We start from the raw sequence: 23441 nt of genomic DNA on the forward strand, positions 1-23441 counted from the left end.
TAAGTCTTTTCTTTTCCTTCAACTCTCCTCTCTTTTGTCTCTCTCCTCCTCCTCATTATCTCTTCCACGCCTCTTTGTTTTCTGTTAATCCAGCACTTTAGCCGTCTATCCTCTTCTCTGACTTTATTCATGTTTGTGACATTCCAGGAATTTATCCCTCTTAAAGAAATCCCATACTTGCACTCAGTTGCATTGACCTCACCTGCAGGGTCACAGAAAAGGTCAAAAGTCAAGAGTGGGCCGAGGTGGATTCACACTGGCACCTAAATAATTCCCTAAAAATCCAGAAGATTCTTTATTTTCTAATAAGATTAACTGCATTTTTTTGTAGCTGTATTAATAACAGATAAAACATATAGTCATTCCATGTTAGATAAGACACATTTCCACTACAAACTCCTGCCATTTACAGCTTGTGTACATGCATTTGATACACTTTAACACATTCATTTATAAAGTCATTGTTCATTATTTTGAAACCTTCACTTTAAGTCCAGTGTATAATTTGATGCATTTTTATTTTGGTGCTTCCTGTGTTATTATAAACCAAAGTGCTAAAAGTTCAGAGCTATTTTAAGCCAAAATATATGATGATCATTACATCATCACATTTTTATGCACACAGTCACATCACAGTGTGCCGTGTTGTCTGAAAATAGCTCGTCAGTCCACCTGTTTGCCTTAATGTTCTTGACGTGACCCTAATTATTACTAATTCACTTAATGCCAATAATCCAAGTTAAAAAAACAGACACACTTTCAAAGTCCATCGAGGCTTATCAGTTGTCCTTCTTAACTTATTTTTGTCCACAATTTATCATTCTCTCTCGTCCTTTGTTAGTTTTGTAAGATGCTTTACATGCAGCTGTTTTGATGTGACTGTGTAATGCTGGGACAGACAGACAGTTCTGGAAATAGACTTACTGGTAATGAAAGCTCCAGGGAACTGATCAGAGTCATGGAAAATTTAACACACTGACACGAACCAAAGATGGGCAGTTATAAAAATTAGAACACTGCACAAAAATTTACTAAGATTGTTCGGTAATTGTAAAAGAAGTTTTATAGCTTCTTTTACAGGCATCTAGCTACTTTCTCAGGTATGTTCTCTTACATGCCTGAGAATCACAAAAAGAATCCTAACCACTTTAATTTAATTTCTAAACCAACCACAATTAAACCTTTAACATGATATTATGGTTCATTAGGATGAAAACTTTGATCCCAATGATCCCTGTTCCAATTAGTGCTACTGGACTGAAAAAAGTGGTTAATCTAATGGAAATGATTCCAATAAAAAATAAAAACATACACAGCTTCTATTGGAAAAGAGGTCCTTTGCAGTGTGGTTGCAATAAATGCTGGAGCTCTGTCAACAAAGCTGTTTATAGAGGCAAGTCTCTTGTAACATGCATAATACACACTCATCACAGCTAGAAGCTGCCACAGCAAAACTCAGACTCTGACTCTTATTAACAAGCTAAACTCCATCATATTTGTCTTGAAACCACACTCAAACAGATTTAACGCTGAACTCAGAAAAAGGTAGCGCAGAAAACATTCACAGTGTGGAGCTGACAGGTGAGTGTTGAGAGAAGTCACGTTAGTGTGTGATTGAGTGTGTGTGAAATCCTCAGAGACCAGAGGTACTTAATACATTTTAAAAGTTTTGAGTGTGTGTTTAAGCTGGGGGTTGTGTTTACCGAGCAGGATACAGATGGATGGAAGGACACTGACATGTTAATTGCCTCCTGTAGGTGTGTGTGTGTATGTGTGTGTGTGTACCAGCTGCGGTGTGTCCTGCAGCAGCGGCAGCAAGGTGGCCTCCAGAATGGCAGTCTGGTCGGGGGTCAGGCCCTGCCACAGGGACAGCAGCAGCACCAGCAGGTGAGTGGAGCTCCGCAGTCGGACGAAAGCCTGCTCCAGTAGCGCCCGGTTCTCCTCTGCAGCCTCGGCCAAAGCAATGACCTGGAGGAGACGGAGAGGTGTAAGGACCTGTCTGAAATATTTATTTTTTTTAGCTTTATTTTATCTTTATTGATTCTTAAGGAATCCAATTTTATAAGTCACATACAATCAGGGGAGGCCAATACAGAAACAGAATTTTATAGTGAAATTCTGTGGTAATATTGTGACAACGGTAAAGATTATGATAGAAAACAAACTATCACTTATATTTTAGGTAACAGCATAATAACAGTATGGTTTTACCAATCTTAGCTTGTAAAAATAAAAGTGAGTCTTCAGAGTTTGATTTATGCTAACCAATTTTGCCACCAGAAACTAAATTGTGTGGTCTTGTGATTGTGATTGAGAAAGGCTGTTATTTTTTTCTCCATTTTACATGCATCAAATGTTATATATTTACAGTCATGTAGGGTCAGTTTGTCCTGTCTTGTACCGCTCATTTTACTTGCTGTTAAAAATAATGGTCATAAGATATTTGTTTCTTTTTTTTTAATTTCTTGACGTGTAATACTAAAATACACAATCTTGTTCTCCAGAGGGATGTTCATGTTGAAAATATATTGTAGGGCACTATTTATACCAAAAAACATAATTTTTAGCATTTTTATTTCCATATTTTCTTCAGCAAGTAGGAGGATGAATGGACATCAACTTTTTTTTTCAAATCATCAACCGAAGATTTGTTGTTACAAAAAAGAGAAACGCATGAATAAATAAATTCCAACTTTTTCTCCTAAACAACTATAAATTAAAGTCAATGTGACTTTCTGTACAACATTTACATTTATCCCCAAAAGCTCGAAATGTTGACTGCACAGTCTGTGCAAACAGATTTATGAGCATCAAGGCTGCAGCTCCTTCATTACTGTCACCGGTTGCTCCCTCAGGTGGCTGATTTACTCCTGTTGATGTTTGCTTAAATTCATCCTAAATGACTTCATCACAGCATTCCATTTCTTAACAGCCACTCACCACATCCCCAAATTAAACACAGTATATTCATTGGTAAAACTTTCAAACCTCATAAATTATTTTTCTCTTCAAAATCCAAAACTATAAAATTGGGAGTTCTGGAGGTTCACAAGATGGAATATATATCAAAACACAAAGTAGGGATTAATATGAAATCTTAGATACAGCTGCTAGTAGTTTCCACTTGATTACACATGTAAATCACACAAAGAAGAATGTTTTCCCTCAACCAATAGATTGAAGTATGCTTGTGGAAAGAAGAACATGGGGATTTTGGAAATCTGAAAAACTTAATCAGCAAACTTAATTATGATAATGTACTTAGCTGAAAGATATTTATGCTGGTTACTGAAACTTTTTTGACTGAAAAGGTGATTTGTGAAATTCAAATAATACTAATGATGTGATTAAAGCTATCAGTAGATGCATAATTTCATTATAATGATATAATGGCATATGTTGTCATCTGGTTAATGACAAAAGATTTATCTATGGAAAGAAACGTAACTATCCAATTTTTACCCTCAATTTTCTGAGAACTGAGAATCCAATTCCAATGTTGGTGAATTCATTTTTCAGATGCACAAATATGTCTCCACCTTTTCAACCATGGTGATTTGTGTTTGCATTAAGTTGGCTATGCAAAAACAGTCACATTTCTATGAAGCTACTGCATAGTGAGGAGAGAAGCAAGATTAAGATACACATACAGGGAGAAAAAAACTAAAGCTTCTAAATTTGATTAAATTCCAGAACACTGTGGTAAATAACAAATGAATGCATTAATTAGGCGTTGTGGGAGCAACTGAATCTGACCTATAACGGGGGGTCAATCCCTCTTTCCCTCCATCACTGCAACAACAAAGAGGTGGAGATGAGTGGAGTGGAAAGGACAAGTGATGACAGAGCAAGACGTATGAAAACCAAGGCAACAAGAAAGGACAAGTTGGACAAAGAGAAAGAGGGAAACGGGAGATGAGGGAGGAGGATGAGAGAGATGAACAGACAGAGAGTGAAAAAGAAGAGGTGAAAGCAGATCTGGGACTAATGGACGACTGTGTGTTCAGAGAAATTAGTGATGTGCAGGCCAAAGTGCCAACGTACACCAGCCGTTTGTTTGACAAATGGATTCAGAACCTGGCATTTGATCCTAGGAAAACAGAAAGCAAAGACTTAAAGAGGTAATGCTTGTGTGTGAATGTGTGTGTGTGTCTGTGCATGTGTCTGTGTACCAGGATGGAGAAGTAATTGCCAAAGTAAGCCGTTTCTATTTACGTAATACTAAGCTACAAACACAGGTTAAAACACCAGTTCACTTCCCCTTGATTCCTGTGGTAACCTCAGAAAGTCAATGTGGCTGGGGTCATCCGTAGGTGCTGTGTCACTCACACCTTCCACATAACCCATAAAAATACACCCAACAAAGAATATAAAAGCCTAAAGAAGGCTGACATGTTTCAGGAATTTGTATATGTTTACAGGCTATCTCGGCAAATCCTCAAGAGCTTTCAAATGCACGGTTTTACCTTTATCCTTAAAGAACTTTTTAAAATAAAATACCAGCAGACAGAGCAAAGACATGGCCAACAAGGCCCTCCTATTAGTCATAAAACAAAATGCATAAAAAAAACTTCAAAATACATAATCATAACTGAAAAAGATGGAATCATATGTTCACTAAAAATGTGTCCATTTATAGTGCAATGGAAACTATCTGGGAACGGTCTGAGCCAAAGCTTTAAACTTCTGAACTTGGTAGCAGGATCATTACAAAAATAAGTTTCTGCAAGTTTCAGAAAATTAAAGCTATGAAATCTAAGAGCATTTAGGATATTATGTACATTTAAAATTTACATGCATTCTGAAAAACAATCTCAATAAGTTAAGTTACCAACAGTCTAATTCTTACTTAATAACCAGTCCAGCTCTGGTATGCAGGGTCAGTACTTTAACAGCTCAAAAATAATATTTCTGCATCTTCAAACAAAGTACAGTAAGTTTCATAAGAGTCATTAACAGTTGGTTTTTAGCAGATTTTTGAAATATTAAATTTTCAAGCCAAATCTTGTGAAATAGCTCTCCCATTATGAGGGAGCTTTTAGTGGATAAAATAAGACTATTTTGACTGCCATGTTTAAGCTTAGCAAAGCTGCCAGCCTCAGGAGCAGAATGCTTTCACAGCTTCATGGTTTCACCACAAATTCCTTCATTTGTTAGATTGTGAGGGAGTTAAATTCAAACCGTTACTGAGGCTAAACCTCAACTTTTCAAAACAAAAAAACATCCATATGCCCACCTTTCTTAAATGTGCTGTTTTTACATCACTTTGTGGCAATGTTCTTGTTTTTGTAACCATTCAATATGCCTTAGAGTTATAAAATCCGACTATCCAGAGCCATTTAAACAATATTTCTTTTTGATTTTGTAGCATTCCTTCTTCTATTCAACAGCCAAAAACACATCTTCATCACTCTGAAGACATACACAAACATGTCCCAAACCACCCTGCTCAGGGGGGCTTTCTGAAAGTGTGGGTGTATTGATAAAAGGCTCCTGGTCCGCTGAAGGACTTCATTGTTGGCAGCTACTGGGCTCCACACACACTCTGATTGATGCCAGCTGAGAGAACACAAAGGTACATTTAGCCTGGACACACTCAGACACACACAACTAGAGATTAAGGAATACACATGTGAGCCTAAAAGCTACATATGAATCGGCACAAATACACATATACTTGCTTAAATACACACAGCATAGATATAAACAAAAAAGTGACACCCAAGATGTTTTCAACACTTTTCTTTGAGGCAAAGAGACAGACAGTGGTACACAGTAGCCGTATGTTAACAGCTGAACTACTGGTGACCTTAAACAACCTGCAGTTGAAGCTGCTGAGGTCAAGACCTTCTAATGTGTTTGTGAAAAAGTCTGGAGTCTATTCAACGCACATAAAAGGGACATTCTGCTTCATCTTAGGTGCTTAAACCTGGTTAAAATCTCTGTGACATGGAGCAACTTTGTGGGAGTGTTTTCTTTAGGACCAGTACCAACACAACCCTGAAATTTTAAATGCAATCTGAAAAAAAGGAGGGAATGGAAAAATTCAATCTTTCAGATTTGATCTATCCTTGCATTTTGTTTTACCTCCCGCTCTAAGGAGCAACAAACCACATACAGAAAGTCACACAAGCAGCCAAGTTTGTATATTCACACATCATTGCACTAAGATATGCACATGCATGTAACTGTAGCCACAAGAAATGTAGTGAAAAACACAAACAGAAAATCATGGGTACCCCTTATCTACGGGAATGCATGATTTAGAGCACAAACATAAGTAAACATATACAAACGATGTGGCTGGGTTAAAAAAAACACCAAAAAAAGGGTGACTCTGTGAGATGAAGGCTGCACAGTGGCACAGTTGGTGCACTGTTGCCTCACAGCAAACGGTGCTGGTTTACAGTGCTGGACAATATGGTGGAAAAAATGAGCCACGATTTAAGGGATTCACGTCAATTTATATAAATAGTTATTGATTAGGTTTATTTTTTGTTACTGCCAAACTGGAGATGTGACTTTTCCTGTTTTATCCACAGTTTCCTCTCAAACTGTTGTACTCATTTTCTACCTTGTTTTTATTTTTATTTTTAAGTGAATGTGAGGAACGGTGGTGGTGAAACCTGAAACCTGAAACCTGAAACCTGAAACCGCTGCTGTGCAAGTTACTCAACAAGTTGTTGCCAGGTAACCAAAGAGTGAATGAGTTAATTGATGATTGTGAGAGTTTAAACAGAAAAAGCCTTTCCTTTGCCTACATCCACCAGAATGCGTTGTGGTTCTGGATCAAAGTTCAGAAACATTATAGAACATTCTCTCATAGATATTATAATTTTTTTACTGAGCCGTACCAAATTGCAAGATCAAAAACTAGGAAACTTATAAACATATACCTCAGAGAACTTATATTGAAAAAAAATAATCATAAAAGAAATTCTTAAACCAATTGTTTTCTATTTTAAGGTATTGCTTATATTGTTTGGAAGAATGGATCCTGAATCCTTTTCTTCTTAGTTTCTTTCAATAAACATGAAAGGATGATGGTAAAGAAGTTTTAGTGAGAAAGAATAACGGGGCTAAAACACATATGGAGCATATCATGATATCAGCAACTCTAAATAATAGGCCAGCAACATAAACGTGCTCCTGCAAGACATCATTAGCGGTTAGTAAAAGTCAAAATGACTGCAAGGGGAGGAACATAAAACATCAGGTTGTTGCTAGAGTTTTAGCTACATGCAGAATGAGTGGGAAAACAACGCTGAGTGTTTTTCAGTGCACCATTCTGTTTGAGTGCATCCCCCACTGAGCTGGGATATTAGATGTTTCCTGCTCAGTCAGCCGCAGCAAACAGCATGAACTCCACACACATACAGATTAACACTTGTTGGCCAATTTACTAGAGAGAGTTGTTCAATTGCTTGTCCACATAGATAGCAAGTCAGCCAATCACACGGCAAATCAATGCATTTATTTATGTAGATGTGGTAAAGATGACTTACTGAAGCACAAACAGAGGATCAGAGTAAGCAAGAAAGAGAATTAAAGTAACTTTTATTGTGGAATGGTTGTGAATGCCAGATGGGCTGGTCAGAGTAATTCACACTCTGATCTACTGGAACCTTTGCTCTGATTTACAGAGAATGCTGTGACAAAAAGAGCATCAAGGACTGACAATATTTAAATATATTTGCTGTTTGAACAATTAAAGTAGGCAATTATAAGTGTTTTCAGAGGGAGTTTCAAGTATTCACTGGTTTTTGCTACTCTAAGACAACTGCTGTCCCTAACCACCAAGAATTTCAGGGGTCCACTGTGTTCTTGATTACATCAATAATAAGTTCTCAGTGGTTCTTCATATACCTTAAATGTATGAATTTAATGTTTAGTGTTCTGTTATTTTACATGTTACGACTGGTGACGCTACTGATCACTTATTTATACTAAAACATTTATTGAAACATATTATCGGATAATTCTAATTTCATTTGCTAGAAAGAAAGAAAAGAACCATAAACCTTGGGAGAAATTCACACCAGGGTCAAATGACAGTACCAGAGGTGGCTGGATTTACACATCTGTGCATTGAGGCTCTGTTTCCTTTTCTTAATTAAAGAGCCAATTAGTATCTCGGTTTAACGACAGATGGAAACACACAATCCATTTCCTTTTGCACCATGAGTAATGCACACTCTCATACGGATACAGTTACATATGCAGGCATAAGCACAGAATCTGGAGAAATTAAAGACACTTACCAACACTCTCTCATTAACATGTGCTCAACTCTCATAGTGACAGAAGTGCTTTCACATACATAGGACCACATTCCCTTTGTAATTTAAGCCAAGTTACAGATTCATGGTTGCACTTAATCAAATGTTGAAGTTACAAGGGCCAAATATCTGAATTTGTTCAATATGAGCCTATTTATTATTTTAAAGTCTAATGTGTGCTGCTAAGCACCTGTATAGACACGCAGGAAATCATTGTGGAGACACAAAGTGTACAAAGAGAAGAACTACAAGGAGAGATTTAAACGAACCTCATCGTTCCCGTGTTCAGGGGGCATAAAACTCAATAGAGCTATCCAGTCTGTGGCAACTATTGGATTGTTTATTGAGGGTAGAAAGTCCAATTGTACCTTTTCCCACAGTTGAAAAAAATCAATACACTGAATCACAAAGGTTATAATATCAAAATCTGCAACATTGATATTTCTAGTGTCATTTCTTTAGACTTTGTATGTCAATAATTTTAGTGGCTGAGTTGCTACAGTTTGCCGAAAATGGTGCTCAAGGTGTGATGGACAATGGTCACAAAAATCTGAGTTCATCATCATTGAAAAAACATTGATCTTATTACAATGTTCATCAATAGTCTCGCTATACGTTTTCTGCGAATATCGGGAAGTCTTAAATGTTTGTTCAGTTTATGTCCAAACTGAAAAGTGAATTCTCTTTTCCTTTTATTATTGGTTACTACTTAAAAATAAACATGAATGGATGGAAACATTAGCTAAACTAACTTTGTAGTTTTTTTTCAATTTGAACAAAAATCAAGAAAATATTACACAATTTTTTTTCTTGTAAAATTAAACCGTGACATGACGTAAAAGTGTAAATGGAAACAGTAAAGAAGAAAAACAAAAAAAGAAAGACACACGCAGGAGACAGAGCTATCTTACAGGTAGTCAGTGGACTGATTAGCATCTCTTTTGTCTCTATGCCTGATAAGCAGACAGACAGTAACCACTATTGTCTGAGGTCAAAGCAAACACAGGCATACAATACTGTCTGTCTACACTCCCAACGATAACATGTCATGAGATAAGAAAAAGAAATAGACAGAGTGAGAGAGAAAAGCAAATAAAGATGAGTAGAAAAAGAGTGGAAGACAGAGAATCTGTCCGAAAGATTTTTGTCTTGTTTTGGAGTTAAAGAAAAAAAAAAGGGCTTGTGCAATTAAATCTGGCAGCTCAACCACTGACTGTCGAACATTTCAGGTGTGTTACAAAAGGCGCCTATGTTGCTTACATAAACGTTTTTTTGTTTGTTTGTTTGTTTGTTTTTTCCCCCCATAGTTACTGTACTACCCATTTCACCATCTTGCGCTCTAAGTTTGATCTATGTACAAAATAGTTAAGTGATTATTAGTCAAATTCATCAGAAGACATGGCTATCCACTGCTGTGTCAGCCACTCAAGCATTCAGCATGTTGAAGTGAGTGGACATCCGTCGGTGGATACAAAGAGTTTGATAGCAACTAATACATTTGGAGATCTCTTTGTAGAGCATATTTAAGATAATCAAAAGAAAATGCAGCTTGGGCTGAGATACCTAGATGCAACTCTGCTATAATATATACTCTAATATATAAATATATACTAAAACTGCCTCAAGAGTGGCTTTTTTCGTGCAACGTTGAGCTTATTAAGGGCAGTTGATAATATTTTAAAAAAGGGCTTTAGATGTGACCACATATTGTCATCAAACAGGTGAACGGTACATACACATGTAAGCAGAGATTATTCAATAAGAACAGGCTATAAAAAGAATGCCATAGATCAGGCAACTACCTGTTCACTTCAAATAATTTATAGCAAAAGGCAGTAAAAAAAAGAGAGGAGAGAAAATATGATTTTGCCTATTGAACGTAGCTATTAAATTACATCACACTGCAAAGACTTCCTGAGCAGAATAAGTGCTGCAGATCAAGTGACCATTATGTTTTAAGTGTTCCAGTTATTTCAAGGTGATCTACATGGCTGTAACAGAAATGATATCTCAATGTGAAGAAACTGAAATAATAAATTAGTTTCTTTTGGCTGCTGAAACATTGGGGTTTGATTTATGAGGCTGTCCTTTTCCGTCAAAGAGTCGACAGGCCTCTTGTGTTTTCTTGAACAGCAAGGTGGAGAGAAAAAGAGAGACAGAGACTCTCTGCTTTTCTTTAGCACAAAGTCACACAGAGCTTTTCTGAAGTAAAAGATTGGCTGTGCAAACCTGCCATCACTCTTCATCCTCCTCTTCCTCTGTCAGTTATGAAAAGGGCTGGGTTTTTTTCCATCAGTCAGTTTAAAATATAGGCAGAGGAAAACACTAGCTCACTGCCTGGGTGAAATCCCCCAAAACACACAGACAAACCAGTACAACACTTGAGTCTAAGGAAACCAAGATCCTTAGGTAGAGAAACAATTAGCTGGATTTTAAGTAACTGAAGAAAAGATTATTTAATTGAGAAAAAAAAACAAGAGAGTGTTGTGGGATCTCACATGATTGCCACAATAGTTCTTGGAAAAGCAAAGTCTGTCTCAGGAAGTGCTACAAACTGACTGACTTCATCTGGTGAAGTGGGACTGAAACTTTATTGTAAGGTCTGGATATAAACGTTTTTTTTTCATATTAAAAATTAATTCTTTGACTGCCTAATAAGGATGGCTCAAAGGTCTGCATATCAGTGTTTCATTGCAATGACACTGAAAGACATGATGTCATATAAAAACCATACACAATTTTATTAACTCAGTTCAGTTTAGCTAATTTATATTCAAAGTCAAGTGCACATATTAAATTTTTGTACAAAACAATGCAACCACATTTTGTTTATTATGCCTATTGGTAAAAAGCTTTCTGTTTAAGGAAAACCAAGCGGTCATCACGAAAGGCTCCCAAATAGTAAATTACAAAAGCGATAAACCAGACGATGGAAGGTGTCACAGTTAATTGAAAAGCATCAATTATTTGTGATTTCGTTTATAAAAAAATCAACAAAATGACATCACAGGAAAAGTTACGTCATCAGTCATAATAAAGTATGATATTGTAAATTCTTAATGTTGAACAAAATCCACTTTATTTCCTCAGATTGAAATGTGTTTTTCAGATCACTAGGATACTTTGAGAATACAGATAACTACTTCCTAATTTTTAAATAAGTCTGGACTGCATTTGACCCTCACTAGTTAAAATGTCATTCTAATTTGATGAAACTTGATCTGGACTATTTTATACTGAGCATATTATTTAATACACAGGTTGAAATTCTGGGACTATTTTTCTATTTGCAAACAGACAAAGAGAAAATACTTTTTTCACCTTAAAACGACAGGAGAGATTAAAGAATCTTTAAAACAGTTTGCGATTGATACTTCTATCACTGAGAAAAAGGTTAATTCTTACTTTTGCCAAAACATTGCTAAACTCTCTTTATTATCATAAAGATTTTTTAAAATTATTTTTTGTTCATAGTCCATAATCTTATTTTCAATTTAATTCAGTTCAGTTTATGTATTAAGGGCAAATTCGAAGAATCTTACAAGAAGACATTTTGAGAGATATTTTCTATTCAAAGCTTGATTGTCTTGTATCCTTAGACAAACTCAATGAAATCCTGGGTTAAAAAGAATGAACACAACAGTTCAACACAACATATGAAAACAAATGCATCAGAACTGCTACACTAGCTCATCTTCTATCAAAAACTCATGCACAGTTCCATCAATGTGCTGGGTGGTCCCGAGGGCCCAGAGGCCCTAGAAGGACCAAGGGACCAAATTACAGAGCATGACCCACCGCAGTGTCACCCAAACCTGGGATTAACACTGGGGCTGAGTCCTAGGCCGCCGGTAGCCCCGAGCTGTGTGAGCTGACCTCAGCAGGTTCAGAGGTGACCTTGAACACTAAGTACATGTGCTAGTTAGGGCCCACCCAGGACTTAAATAATAAGGGGGTTTTGCTGATCCAGCTGGACTGTGGTTGAACTGGAGATTTCAGCTATGATTAGACTGCTTATCTGGTTTCCTGAAATATCCAGATTTTCTCAAAACATAAATCTGAGACAGGTTATTGTTCACACCTGGCAGCAGACTGGAACTACAAGAGCATGAGCATTTCCCTTTTTACCTAAAAATTACTTATGCAATGCAACAGCATTTCGTAAGATCCAACATCCTGACTTCTGCTCCTGTAGCTCTTGAATTATCACAGGTGTCAAAATGACTTTTCATTAAACAAAGACACAAAGAAGGATGTGTTGAAATGTTTTTATGTGCTACAACGTGCAAATCCCTAGCAGACATAAGAAGGGTATCGTTACAAAAATACATATCAAATTTACCAGTTCTCATGTCTAAGAAACATTTAGAAATGAAAACCATATGTGTGAAATAGAAATTATTTGACTTTGCAAGTTTTGCACTCCAGTGGAACTAAAAGGACAGGAGTTTGTTCAGGTGTATTCATAAAATATTCCTCAAAGGATTCACAAATATGTTCCTGATTACAGTGCCAAGGATCTACATGTAACAAACAGTGGAGTAAACAGCTTGATCAATTATCTACTTTAAAAAACTGTACGGAACCTGTCACATTTTCCTCAGTGTTATGAGTTTGAGTAAAACGGATATAGAACAAAATACGTAAGAAATGCTGACTGATGTAATAAAGTCTAGACATCTTTACATCAGAAAATTTCACGTAGGGAAAGTTAAACATCTGGATGTCTGACCAGGTGAAAGGAACGTAAAGGGAGGAGGTGGGGGATATGAGTCTTAAACATATACACAAACACAAGTACATACACACATAAACACATCATTAAGAGATAGACACGTTTAGAAGTGTGGTTCAGGTCAAAGGTCAAATAGATACACTGACACACTTATGCCCCAAGGCAAGGCATTTAAATCAAATCAGGCTGAAACACACATGCTCTTGACACAAACACCCTCGGACAACCTCCCAAAGAGACTCTACACGAACACATGCGACTCACACACTTAGCAAGTGAGTATTAATACCATGTGATGTGTTTTAACCCAAGGGCCTTTTTCACAGCAACAGCTGCAAGTTCATTGTGTGTCCATGTGTGTGTTTTTGGGTTATGCCTTCATTAATGGTCAAAATGTACATGAACGTTTTTGGCCTGCTTGAGAGTTCATAGGTGTAAGAAAACTCACTGACACACCTGCAACATATATCTTCTTATGTAATTGTTCTCAGGGGTTCTGGAGGAAACTAAATGAGCCAATTTTCCTCTTAACGTCTTAAAGCAGTGATGTGCAAATCAAATTATGAAAAATATTTTTTCTAGTTTATTAAATGTACCCAAACAGAAAACTGTCATTATTTGTTTCATTTATTTGTTTACTTGAAGCAAAGTTTACACAAATGCATTTTTTTATGTTCTGGCCTTTGGTGAAGCAAGGTTCAGTTTTGCCAAACCACTCTTGGAATAAATGTGTGAGGCTGGCCACTCCTGAAAAGGTTAATCTCTATTCAATGTTCTCTTTGTTCATAAATTTGTTCATGTCAAAGGAACTTTAAAATATTTTTTTCTGACAATTTGAAAGCATGACATTTAAGATTCATGTAGTTTGGTTTGCATAAAAAAGGCAGAGTTTTATTTTTGCCATTAGTCCTATATTTCTTCTTATCACATGCAGAGTGACTCAAAGCTCACCTACAACTAAAACTGTAATCAGTCTTCACATATGAGACACCTGGCTGGTCTGTTAACTTTATATGAGACATTTTATAGTCAAATAGTGCATCAACAGGTAAGGGTTTAATTCTAACTTTATTATTATTAGACTCTGCAGTTTTATAGATTTTTATACATGTAGAAATGAAAGATTAGATGATGAGTCTATATTAAATAACTTGATTTCATCACACTTTTTATCTGTCAAAACACTTTACTGCAATTTATATTTTTTGTTGTTATCAGCAGGCTGCTAAATGCAAGTTGTAAGTATGGCCTGGGTCTAAAAAAATTGTCAAAACCAATAAAAATGCATATAAACCAAAATATTTCTCATGTCAGCTTAGTTGTAAGACTTCATTCTGACTCAGGGGCTGCCAACAAGTATATCTGGCATTTCCTCTTAAGTTTGGAAGATTTTTAAATGGAAAGATAAAAATTAAAAATATGAGGCTGTACTTTTAAATGATAAAACCTTCTTCAAATATACAACTTTTATATGAGTTAAAGTGTAATTGTCTTAGTTTTATTTTTCACACATACACACACAAGAAGATAACTTCAGTTTGTCTATTCATAAAAATATCTTCGAGTTATTTTCAGAGTCTTCTTATATGAGCTGTATGTTGCCAATGTGTATGCGGTCTGTGGTGTGCTGTGTGAGCATGTGTGTTTGTGGGGGGGACAGTGTTTAGTCTGAAGCCATATTTAGTCTCTCTGGTCCTACGAAGAGGCCTATAATCACACAGGGCCTTTCTCTCTACTCATTACACACACACACACACACACACACACACATACACACACGCATACGCACACACACTTCATGGCCTGTCATTAACAGTTCACACCAACCTCCCAAGCTGTGCATGTACAAATGTTATAGCTGAAAACCAAATATGGCGGGTTGTTTGGATGCAAACACACATAATTAGGCAAGCATGAAAATGCACAAACACATTTGTTAGGATGAACAAAAATGCAGTGCGTGCATGCAAACACGATGCAAAATATTCATAAAGTCATATAGAAAAAAGTGAGACTCAGCTTGTTTGTCCAGCAGTGAAGTGAACATGTAGGATCATGTCTCTGATATTATTTGACTCATTAAAATTAAGTCAGACATGGAATAAAACAAGAAGAAATAATAAATAATCATGTCTAAACATTGAATAACAACACAAATATTGGGAAAAAAAAGCAGCTTCATAAAGAAAGTTATATTTACAGAAGATAGCATTGATCACAGAGATTAGTTGGTGATTGAAACAGGTTTTTGTTATCTTGATCAAACCAGACTGGAAACTCACACATTTGGTTATTTTCTGATCGATACACACAATGTAGCAAGTACTTGGTTGAGGGTACAACAGAACTCTTCAGTGTGTTACTGTTGCTGAAGGAATGATTTTAAAACACAGTCAAAGAAGGCACAGAGGTGAAAGAGGACATTTTAAAAGTTAAGTGTATAATCTACATGTTGAGGAATATCTGCATTTCATTTAGAATGCAAAAGAGGGAGAGAGAGCAAGACTTTTAGCACATAAGATACAGTTTATCCACTGTATCTTATGGTAAATGTTGGATTGAGATATTTGTTTGCAGTCTGAATTATTTGAGAAATACACACAGAAACTGATTTGGCATGCTAATCCTACTAATCATACTAAAACCTAATAGTTATAGTTGATGTTTATCTTTGCTTATAAATATAAAATCTATTAAGATTATCCCCAATCTATAAATTCAAACATTTTGCCTTTAGTTTTTATTTAATTTTCTTGAACTCAGAAAGACTATGTGCTGGTTGTTGATGTAGTTATACACCAGACAAAATATGAGTTTTCAGTTTTGGATGTTTATGATGCGGTGCCTAATGACACAAGCAATCCTAGATCAGATTGTCGTAAAATAAACTCACACAGTCCATATAGTGTGAAGGATTTCTGACTCTAATCCAAAGTCATTAATACATTTAACATTCTTTCCAGAACACAGGATTCATTGACAAATGTATTAGGCAACCATGACTCTAAGGCCGACATACCAAACCATCTGCCTCCAACAGAGACACAACAGGGAGTAACCACATGGTTGTTTTGGTTGCTTGTTAAGGTCGTGATTTATAGACTCCCACTAAGAATCCCTGAAAAGGCTCAGTTACAGGACTGTAAATGATGGAACATTAAAGATAATTTCCCCGAGTTGGTTAGCATACCACAGGGGAATACCTGCTCTGTTCAAACATGTAGGTTCAGCCATCCTTTCTAAAGCAACAGATTATGACCACTGGCGGCTGGACATCAACAGTGTTATTGATGTTGGTTTTGGACAATGTGTTTTTGTATTTGCTTCTGGAACATGCATGTTGTAGAGTCAAAGATTAAAAATGACATTTGACAAGCAAATTCCTAAGATTTAAGTAAATTAGTGTCAACTTGAGATGGGGTTAGAGTTTGAGTTCATCATATGATACTGGACTTAACATACTTCAAAAAGAGTGAAACAGAACTCTGTGTGACTGTAGATTATGCTTTGTCTGTTTGTGGTCAGAGACCAAAACAAGGCAGTCTAATCTTAGCAGACAAAAGAGACAGAGACTACAAATTACCACCACACACAGAGACACCACACACATGCCCAGTCGCTTTCTCCTTTTCACTTGTCATTTCCTTTCCCCCTTGTTCTTTTAACCACTAAATTTTAGCCTGTCGTCTCTGGTTTGTGTTTTCTTTTGTCCTGCTATCTTCTTGCAGTCAGTGTTGAGGAGATAATAAATATGTAAACTTAGACAAACTTGATTGAATATCCTCAGACATTGCTGTAAGATCACTACAAAAAACTCTGGGAATTCACTTTATCATCAAATTATTAAATTTTAGTCCACAATCAATTCTTTGTTTCCTCATTGTGGTAAAACCCTGTTACATTGTGGTTATCCACCCATACATTGTCTTCTGTACATGTGATATCGGGTTGTGAGGATACCAATACCAAAAGGTAAACCCAGACATCCCTCTTCCAGGTGATCCCAAGGAGTCAAAGGGAAGATGAGATATATCTTCCCTTCAGTAAGTTCTGAGTCAGCCTGAGAGTCTTCTCTCAACAGTACAAAGTCAGGAGCCCGAAGACATCATGAACTCCTCTCCCAATCTTTAAATCTGAGTACAACCACCCTACAGATGAAGCTAATTGTGGCTTCTTGTATCTGAGATCCTGTTCTATTGATCCATATCTCATGCCAGTAGATACACCATGAGAAATTCAAGAGGTTTGCTTTTTGGTTTAGCTCTTTAGTCACTACAACAGACCAGAGAAGCACACACATCTCTCCTCCTTCACACTCAGCCACAAACAGTTTCAGGGCACACTGGAAGTCATGGCCTGAATAAGCCAACAGAACCACATCATCTGCAACAATAAAAAGATCTAGAGGTTCCCAAACCAGTCATCATCCTGACTGTGCATAGAAATCCTGTCCATGAACTCCTCAAACAAGATCGGTTACAAGGAGAAGGCCTAGCAAAGTCCAAGATGAACAAGCTGGATTCATGAAAGCGGAAACAGCTGTTGCTTTGGGCAGAGAAGGATCAGATACTCCTTAATAGCCACCTGGAACTTTCCGCAAAATATCTCCTGGGAAAACAAGCACACACGTAGCAAACCAAAGATACTTATTCCTATGAGCGTCAGCAATTTTATGAGGGTAAATACCTAGTCCACTATTCTACAACCAGAATGAAAGGTACCTTTCTCTACAACCTCCCCAGTCTACTACTCCAACAATGTTGTCCTAGTCCTCCATGCAACAATAAAGAGACATGTCAAGGATGTCAGGCCCATAATGTCCAGAGCCTTCATCAGCATCTCAGGTTGAATCTCATGCACACCTGAAGCCCTGCAGCCACAGAGCTTTTTTACCACTTCAGTATCCTCTGCCTCAATGATGTAATCACTTTTGCCTGAATATTTATCTTCTGGGCTGAGCAGATCCTCAGAGTGCTTCTTCGTTCCACCATCAAATGATGTCTTCCCGGTTTAGAGTCCTCTTTCTCCCCCCCCCCCCCCCAAAGTATTTACATTTACCTTTCTCATTTCTGAATCAGGAATGTTTTTTTTAAGAACTTCCAATCAAAACTCACATCTAAAGAAATTGGAGTGACATAACTAAATGTCCTTCATATGTAGTTTTGTAGAAAGCTACTTTAAATAATCAGTTGCAAAACTGGTATAAAATGTCCCCCTTGTGTCTATTACCAGTTCTTTGGCAGACAAGTATAAAAAGTTTATTCAACACAGGGAAACTAAACTAGACATTGTAATCAATGGTTGATAAATATTTCAGATACATAAATGTTACATTGTTGCTAAGCTTGTAAAACATAAAAAGACAAACCTGAAGAGTTAAAGAGTAAAATAATTTAAAAAACATAAAAAAAATACATTACCGAATGAACTTGCAAGCACTACTAAAAAATCTCACTTTGAACGGCTATACAGTGCTTCTCCATTATCCTTGTCTTAATGTCACATAAACCAAGGGACTGATTTAATGGTATTTTGTCAGCATTAAAAAGAAAACCATTCAACAGTGGTGCAAATCTGAAGTTTATGCTACATGTTGAATTTTCTTCATATATATATTTACAGGAACAGGAACAAAATAGCAGTTGTTTGAATATTATTAAAAACACACTTCTTCAACAAGTGTTTTGTCAATGAAATTAATCAACTGAAACAGTTTTCTGAGGATCCTAATGAAAACTTTTAGAGTAACTACTGCTGCCTCAACAGCCAGGTTGTTGTTTGCAGTTGTTTATCTTGATCATAAAAGGCAGCTTGATATAAGGATAACTGTTTCCTTCTGACAGAAAAAAAAAGTCAAAAATCTTCTCTACTTACAGTCTGAGACACATAATCACACAGATCTTCTTTATACAAACACACAGAGTTCCACGGTCCAAGCTGAACCACACACTTGATGCAGTCCAGACGAAAGAGACCTGAGAAGCCAACAACACACACCCACACGCACACACTCCGCCAGGTCTGAGGTGATGGTTTTGGTTGTGGTCCCAGTGAAAACGACACTAATTTAGAGCTAAGGAGCTTTGGCAAGCGAAATTCCATCATCTTGCAACAGAGCGCTAAATGCCAGCAATGATAATGTTAAGAACAAGAGGTCACTGTGGAAGCTACTGTGATGCTAGCACAGATAACACCTTCTATGTTCACTTACACTTCTAATGGGATCAAACACACAGTTAGCTTTGTAACCTGACCTCCATATATGTGAAGAACACACAGATACATGCACACACAATATCAGTAATCACAAACACACACACACACACACACGCACACACACGAGTACACAGACTGCTCAAACTTTAAAACCACACTAAATACATTTTCCCCACAAACATACCTGTGGCAGGACATGTGTGTCTGTATGTGTGTGGAGGAGTGTGTGAAAGTATGCCCCCACCATATGTGTTTGCATTTCTCTCAATAGTCTCTTTTGAAGGAGCCAGGAGAGGGAAAAAAGATGGAGATGTGAGTTAGTGAGTGAGCAAAAAAAGAGAGAGAAGGAAAAAAATGAGGAGAACTCTGGGAATTCACAAAAACAAGATAAATATCCTTGGCTTGGCGTCGCATGGCCGCCACACTCTCGGTTACACACAAACGCACACGCGGACACAGACGCTGATTACAGAATAAATATGCGTAATCTTATGAATCAGCCATTGTTTTTGAGATGAAGAAACAGCCAGACATCAACCAGAGACAGAAATGGTGACTCTGCAGAAAGTGAACTGATGGAGGTGATCATTCACACAGGTTCATACACATGTTTCAGTGTCAATACAGATTAAAGACGCAAATGTTTTGTTGACAATTTATTACCATAAATCTTCAACCAAGTATCTGTGTTTCAAATTCTGAGTACTGGAGCAACAAGCTCATAGTTTAACAAAGCCTTAATCCCCACAAAAAAAACAAAAAAAACAACAAAAAAAAAAAAACTTCAATTTATTACACTTATACAAGCAGTTTGGGGAAACTTTAAACGAAACTACATAACAAGTGGAAAATGTGCCCAAAATTTAGAGCTGAACATTTTTTGCTTACTGCAGACTAATTAAAAGCCTGGAAATTATGGTTATACAGTGTTCTTACAAAACTCTCCGGCATATGGGTAGGAACAGAATTTGGAGTTTCAGAGAAATTCTGTATTTTATCCTAATAAGTAGATTATAAAAGCTGTTAAAATGAAGACTTCAAACTTGATTTCCATTCTAAAGATTCAAAACGTGACTTGGACGTAAGTCAAGTGAACATAATGTGATTATGTTCACATTCAAAGATGTGAACATAATCCCTTAAAGAGTAGCTCTTTGAACCAAATATTAACATTGGCACCTGGTTGTATAACCGTACACACAGCATTTATGGGCTTGACAGTAGAAGCCAGAATTAGGAGGTTAATGGCAGTCCAAACTGCTCTATTTTTATTTATTACCATCATTAAGCAGACATCTTAGTCCGAAAGCTACACCTCCATCAGAAAATGGGCATATTCTCCTTCTGAAGGGTGAACTTGATTCATAAACCAGTGAGATTCACAGAATGCAGGCTATTAATGGTTTATAACAGCCTCTTCATGTTTAAAATACAATAAGTTAAAAATGATGTTCTATACCCATGTTGTTAAGTGTTCACAATAAAAATATAAATATTTTCATTTTAAATATGTTTGGAAATACAGTATTCTTAAGAATTTATTAATTGATTATCAAAATTGTGTGAATGTCCCTCTGCTTTGGGTTTAATTGCATGCATAGACAATGAAACATAGAGCATGCTAAAACATTTTCATGAAACCTTGCAAAAATAAAAACATCTCCAAAGCCCTCCCACAAAAACCTAAAAGATTGCAGTTTTTCAATATTTTTCTATGTCCAGGTCTTCCAGGAATATAAAAATGAAGACAAAACTGTTAAGAGATAAAACATGTTAAATGTTCTAATAAAAAAGGGTGAAGGTTTAGGCAAATGACAGACGAGACAGCATCCAAAGTTAGAATATTTCCTTCAATCCTCAGGGATTTGACTTGCAAAGAAATCCTTATGAAGATCTCTGGCTGCACATTACATGTACTGATCCAAACTTTGATAAAAAACAGTCTGCTTGAGAAAAGGAGACACAGGGCACATTGCAACTCATTTACAACACACAGACTAACTGAACAATAAGGTAAGCAGGATCATAAAACAAAGGAACAAAGCCAGATTTACAAATATCTATTTCCAAGTTTAAATTTCACATAAACCGAAAGAAAAAAAAACAACATTATTTTTCTTTTCTTTTTTTTTTAATGGGAATTGTAGTGGAAAAGTTAATAACCCAGATAAACCCCAGATAATCAGTAAATCATCTGTTGATTAGACCAACTAATCATTCATCTAAATCCAGTTTCCACTGTAAGATAAGTTTCATAAGAAGAATAACTAAAAAAGTACAAACTAATTGCATTAAACAAACCAAACTTTGTATAGCAATGTGTTGATTTATGTTTGTTTTCCCAATGTTTGTTAATGTCACAAGACTTCTAAACTAAGACCGAACATGTCAAATGTAATTTTATGTAATAGATGTTACAGCATTTGCTACCTACAATGAACGCAAATGTTTTCCAGAAACTTTTCAGCATCCATTAGCTCCATTTTGGAATGCAGATGTGTACATTATTTCAGTGTAATATAGTTCAACAGACTGGAAATCATTATGTGTATGATTTCCATACACTCCAACCACATGACATACTTTGTACAGTTATATTTAGAGCTAATTAAATAATGGAATAACCCAACACACAGGGATCATTGTGGCAGCAGTACTTCTCTAACAAACAGGAATGCATTTAATCAAAAATCACAGGCATATGGCGGGATTTCTTTTATGAGGGGATGGTGTGTATTTTAAAGTTGGCTCATATTCACTGGAGTGGTTAAATTCCTTTAATGGGAGAGTCATATACAGAGCAGCAGACAAAGACTTCCTGACTGGAATAAAACGAGCTTAAGCAAAATCAAACATTAAACACAACACTATTAGCTCATACTAGCAGTTTATTTGGTTTAAACTGTTTGAATTTAGCTGAATGATTTAAAAAATGAATTTTAATTTTCTTTAAAATTTATTTTTCATGTATTGAAATTGTTAACATAACTAGACAAAAAGTCATGCTTCTCCATCCTAAAATATTGACCAAATCAAGCATGATGTTTTAAATACAAATCTTCTGTTTTATTATTTTACTTTTTTTCCATTCATTTGGAAATTGCTGTAAATTTATATCATTTTTAATAATATTGCTTAGAAACATTCTTTGCCACAAACTTGTATTCCTTATTTCAATTTCTTCTCATGGCGTATTTGTGTATTTTTGTCACAGGATATGTTTGTTGTTTTTGACTCTGTGCATTTAACACAGACTTCAAGATACATTTGTCGAAATAAAGACACATCTTGCATTTTCTTTATTTTTGTTACATTATACTACTTTTCGATTATTAGTTTTCATTTGTCAAATATTGTGGTATGTCTGACTTTTATAAGCCAAGTCTCATGTATAATCTCATTGTATTGGAAATTCACAGCCTTTATTGAAAAGCCCAGACCAGAAATGGAGCTTTTCAGTCACCACTTCAATGTGGTCTCCTGACATACAATGTCAAAGAAATCATATATGTTTACAGTTTTTGGTCAACAGCACGAAACTACACATATCATCTTGTAAGTTGCAAAGTTGGTTTCATTTACACCACGGCTAAACAAAGGCTTCCCACAACCAGCGCAGAATGTAAACAGCACCCTGCTGTGGTTTTCAGTGCTTCAGTTGAAACTTGTGTGCCAGAAAAACTGGGAGGTGGAAGGTTTGAAACGGTGACAGAGTCAAAACTGACCTCTGACTCCGAACACAGTCAAGCGTCATTCAGTTGTCGCCGCCAGTCCTAATAAGTCAAAGTAAGTGTAAAATCAAATCTGGTCTGCTGGCACTAATCTATACGAACGTTTAATTAAAGCTGAAGAATAAAAGGATTTGAAATCTCTCCTTCTCTAATCTCCTTCCAGCGTAATCGCTTTCCAACACAGAGGACTTCTTAAATCTTCTGCTTGGTGCTCAACAACAGCAAACAATGATGTCATTAGCAGGGTGGGATACTTGTTCTTGTTGTAATCCAAATTGGTAAAAATTTCATAATTTTACTGAATAATCTAATAACGAGTCTCTACAGAATGTAACTAATTGTATTACTGAAAGTTTTGACTACAGGATTGTTGCTTTAAATAACACAATTTGTTCCTTTTTGTGCTAGGTGGACTGTTGAAACTTTTGAAAAAAAGTACCTCATTATTTTCTATTTGCTACAGATCATCTCCTTTAAAAG

At 36.3% G+C, this 23441-nt stretch overlaps 1 protein-coding gene across 1 annotated transcript in view; it reads right to left on the bottom strand.

The window, feature by feature from the left end:
* bbs9 (Bardet-Biedl syndrome 9) overlaps positions 1-23441 on the bottom strand; it is a 103145-nt gene that overhangs the window by 24506 nt on the left and 55198 nt on the right. The window contains exon 20 of the mRNA XM_016663392.1: positions 1786-1968. Within this exon, the coding sequence (XP_016518878.1) occupies positions 1786-1968 (183 nt within the window). The remainder of the gene's footprint in view (positions 1-1785; positions 1969-23441) is intronic.

Source organism: Poecilia formosa, unplaced genomic scaffold (assembly GCF_000485575.1).
Source record: "Poecilia formosa unplaced genomic scaffold, Poecilia_formosa-5.1.2 Scaffold418, whole genome shotgun sequence".
In the NCBI taxonomy this organism is placed as follows: Eukaryota; Metazoa; Chordata; class Actinopteri; order Cyprinodontiformes; family Poeciliidae; genus Poecilia; species Poecilia formosa.